The sequence below is a fragment of the Fragaria vesca genome, linkage group LG7, assembly GCF_000184155.1.
Source record: "Fragaria vesca subsp. vesca linkage group LG7, FraVesHawaii_1.0, whole genome shotgun sequence".
Lineage (NCBI taxonomy): Eukaryota > Viridiplantae > Streptophyta > Magnoliopsida > Rosales > Rosaceae > Fragaria > Fragaria vesca.
The window spans coordinates 20,687,439-20,691,491 of record NC_020497.1 but is presented as its reverse complement, the minus strand read 5'-3'; the positions used below and the strand labels follow the sequence as shown (position 1 = coordinate 20,691,491).

The 4,053-nt window shown below is 38.1% G+C and overlaps 1 protein-coding gene across 1 annotated transcript; it reads right to left on the bottom strand.

Annotated features, from left to right (window-relative positions):
- Nucleotides 1–1,486: 1,486 nt before the first annotated feature.
- Nucleotides 1,487–3,846, bottom strand: LOC101311327 (auxin-induced protein 5NG4-like). The gene is made up of 7 exons (XM_004307861.1): nucleotides 3,525–3,846; nucleotides 3,371–3,433; nucleotides 2,753–2,869; nucleotides 2,417–2,651; nucleotides 2,157–2,315; nucleotides 1,911–2,062; nucleotides 1,487–1,821 (listed from the first exon to the last, which is right to left on the bottom strand). The coding sequence occupies exons 1-7, from the start codon at nucleotides 3,722–3,724 to the stop codon at nucleotides 1,545–1,547; spliced, it is 1,203 nt and encodes a 400-aa protein (XP_004307909.1). The 5' UTR covers nucleotides 3,725–3,846; the 3' UTR covers nucleotides 1,487–1,544.
- Between the last annotated feature and the right edge of the window lie 207 nt (nucleotides 3,847–4,053).

The window sequence follows — 4,053 nt, the reverse complement described above, 5'->3', positions numbered from 1 at the left end:
AGTAAGAAGGCCTAAGATTAGTTGTTCTTTAACTTGAATAATTGAATCTAACATGGAGAAATTGGACTCTACGTGACTTCAACTTGCTAGCTAACAGAAGCACAATCGTTTAATTAACTAGTAATTTCATTCGATTAAACTAACGGATCTGCTTAGTCATGCTTTTAGTTAATTCTTATATGTGTATCCAGTTGATACAAGAATGAAATTAGATTGACTTATCCAAATATCCCAGAAAAATAGTAGTAGAAGCTAAATGTCTTTGCCGCCTTTCTAGAAGTCATGACATTATCAGAGTCTGCTGCTGCTTCTCGATCATATTCAAATTTGAAACTCATGCTTCATTGATCTTGAAATGTAGAAGCTAAATATAATTATGTATGTCACTTACTTTATTTTCAATCAATCATTTAACAAACATGTGCATCAGTTTGAGACAATGTCTCCATCACAGACCTAGCTAGTATATATACTTAAAAGGAGGATCGCATTATATATACAAAGATGTTGTTAGTTTATTGCTGCCGGTGACAGTCCAACAAACCTTGCCACTGATCCTAATTTCTTGATTTTTACCTTGACATGAATTTTCGTTTGGCAAAGTTGGCCTTTTAAGTCCTTGATATCATATGCATGTTAATTTTTGGTGTTTTAACCACATTTGAGTGATATAACTATCCATGGAATCATGAATGCAGAGTTACTGGGTAACTTCTACCTCTGCTGTACGTTACTGACAGTAAAGTTAAAGATTTGAGTGATCCACTAGCTCTCTATGAATGCGTCTTTCTGACTCATAAGTGACTCCTGTTTAAAGCTCTCACTGTCTCACATGAATTTCATTTGCATCCGCCTGTATTCACAAGAAGCATGCTAGCTCGCATTCATGTCCTACAATGGCTTTTTCTTATATAAAGTTCCATCTGCTAGCTGCAGAAGAATACAGGCATAGATATTCTTGTTCCATGGATCATGTCACTGAGGAACAAAACAGGAGGAGAAGGAAGAAAGAGATCTTGCAGAGTCGGAGCGGCAAATTTAGCTTTTCGGCTAGGTTGCCTGACGATGTTCATGGTGTTTTTGCCGGTAGTATGTGTTTGGTAAAGTACACAACAGACCCACTCCTTGATATAAGAGAGTCAATACTGGAGATGCTTCAGTATGCTCAAGGGGTTTGTGATTGGAATGATGTTGAGGAGTTAGTTTACTGTTACATTTCTCTCAACTCTTCAGAAGTCCATGAACTGGTTGGACAAGCTTTTCTCAGTTTATGTTCCAGTTAAAGTTGTTACTGTTACATCATCATTTTCCAATTGTCAATCAAAAGAATAAGAAAAGAGATCTAGCTTGTTCTAATTGATTCCTGCATACTCAATCTGGCTATATATAGCTAATCTGGTATATTCATGTCCTACATTCTTAGAGAGTACTCATTTAACCCACAACACTTCCAGATGTGCCAAAAGGAGTGAGGTGTTGATTTTTTTTTAAATGAAAAAATTACATTATGAAAGCTAGAAAACGACTTTTGCCTTTGTTCAAAATCAAAGCATAAGCATAGTTATTTCCTTAGCCTCAAGCCCTCTAGGATTTACTGTGGTTTTGTTTAAACCATCTTCATGATCAACATCAACAGCAATGTCAGGGCAGATGTGACAGTTATCTGGTGAAGTAGTTGGCACAACTGCAGCTGTCAACTGAGACCCTGTGAGTTCGGCATTTGTTTTTACTTGTTCCGGCAAAGACACCCTTTTTGTCTCCTTTCGTTTACCCATCAAAAATGAGTACAACCCTACTATGATCATAAACATGCCCAGCAAGCTGTAAAACATTTTAGTAGTTCAAGTCAAGCTTTGCAGCATGTTATAAAGAATATAACGTGCATATAAACAAATCGTTTGCATACATACGTTCCCATTCTAATCTCTTCACCGAGTATGAGAGCTCCTGATATTGCCACAAAAATGAGAGACAATGGATTGAACATAGGAGGATAGAGAGGTCCTTGGACTGAGATTGCCCATGAAAGTAAGCAGAATGTTGCAGCTGTTGCTAGTGCTCCCTACACAGCAATTAGTTCATTTTCATCTAGTTAGCTTTGCCTAGAATTCATTTAGTTCCTGTGATTCTGTGTTCGTCGTTGGTGAGTAGCTTACCGAATAAAGTATAGTAACTAGTTGCAGATCCCACCCTATTCTCCACGAAGCTGTACTTGTGTCTAAACATAAGCCTATGACTGTTGATTGCAAGGCTGCCATGATGCAGATTAACATTGTTGCCCAATATTTCAGTGGAAATAGTTTGAGCAATTTAACCTGTTAGCAGATATGAAAACGTTACAAGAATGAATTCCTGCTTAACAAAATCCTTAAATAACCATGACCAACATGAATTAGGATGCAGAATGCATACATACCTGCCCGATGAACCACGTAGAATAGGAGAGGCAGCTACAAACGAGCAGGACAGTGCCGCGAGTCCAATGAGCATATGTTGTATCGACAGTGATGTGATGGTGATTATTACTATGATGAATCAAGTAAAATGCTTTGCCCTTGTAAAAGCTAGTAGTTATGGCTCCCCCAACACATACTATCACCCCTAGACACTTAATCTTCCCTGCTCTTATTTTCAGATTCAGTTTCTCTGTTCTATAGGCATTCAAAATTCGCAAAAGAAAGATCATGGTGAGAACATTGCTTTATAATGTAAGAAACAGAAGACATTTATAAAGTTTCAAGAACATATGTACCCTGTGATGGTAGAGAGGACAAAGGTGGCTATGGGAATTAAGTTGAGGAAGTTGGCAGCATATGTAGCCGTGGTGTCTCGGAGGCCATAGTAAAACAATGCCATTGCTGCGGTTATCCTGCACTCATTTCATGTAACAGTATACATCTGAGTAACTATGCCGGACCCAATGGGAGCTATGTGAAAAGAATGACATTTGCTTTGCATACAAAGTAGTAGCTAGTCAGATCATAATTTGTCTAAAGTTTTTCACTAATGACATAATTCTCTAAACCTCCAGAACCAACTTAATGTCACAGTGTAGGTAACCTACAGAAATCTAAGTCATTAATAAAAAGGATAATAACAGAACAGTAGGATCTATATCTGCATTTCATAATTGTTTTTCTGCAGCCAGTAGCAGCCTACCACCCCAGACAAAGTGATTGAATCAAGTTTAGTATGTTGTCATTTTAAGAGATGACAACAAATCAAAATGAAAGGCTTAGAATCGATAAATTGCTTTTCCATAATGGCATTCTTGAATGAAATGCAATTTGAATTGCCATTTTCAAGTGGCAAAAATAACACATACCAAACTTGATGTAAAACCAAACAAACCATACCGAACATGGCTTACCCAGTTAAGGCATTGACAAAGAGCCAGAACCAAACTGACCAACCTAACTTATGTTCCTTGATCCTGCAACAATGGCAATGCCGAAAAAACCGTGTTGGGAGAAGAGCAGCAAAACAAAATCACAGCAAGGAAATAAGCACTAAAGGAATCAAACCTTTCGAAACAAAGGGCAAAAGGAGCAACACATATAGCCGCAACAACATGCCGGTATGCCATGAGTGCAAAAATGAAGCTTCCCTCACTCAGAATCACTTTGGAAAGCAAGTTCATCCCTGCTACAAACATCTGCACCACCACCATAGCTAAAACTAGCTGCGACCATTTGAACCAATTCCTCAGAAACCCCATCTCCATCAAAATCTATGCAGGGAGCTTTAACTATATATACAAAACAAAGCTACAGCTTGCTCTCAGCTGTCGGCTGTGACTCCCTGAGCTTATATATATGTGTGCACAAAGAACTAGCAGTAATAAATAGGGAATTCATGAGCGAGATATATTTCTTTTTCTATGTCTGAAACCTATCTCTATCTGGTTCCTGGTTTCCAACACAAAGAGGTCAAAGCCAGAAATTAAGACGCAGAGGCAGAAATGCATTGGAAAAATCCAAAACGAAACAGATGTCTGACGTAGCTAGGAAGCTGCTGCAGCTTTTCTTTGTCAGTGTCATCTCTTCTATCTAT

Coding starts and splice junctions, on each gene's coding strand:
- LOC101311327 (XM_004307861.1), bottom strand. CDS start 3,724: ATGGAGATGGGGTTTCTGAGGAATTGGTTCAAATGGTCGCAGCTAGTT. Junction 2,063..2,156: donor TAGTTACTATACTTTATTCG/GTAAGCTACTCA, acceptor ATTGCTGTGTAG/GGAGCACTAGCAACAGCTGC. Junction 1,822..1,910: donor GAAGAGATTAGAATGGGAAC/GTATGTATGCAA, acceptor AATGTTTTACAG/CTTGCTGGGCATGTTTATGA.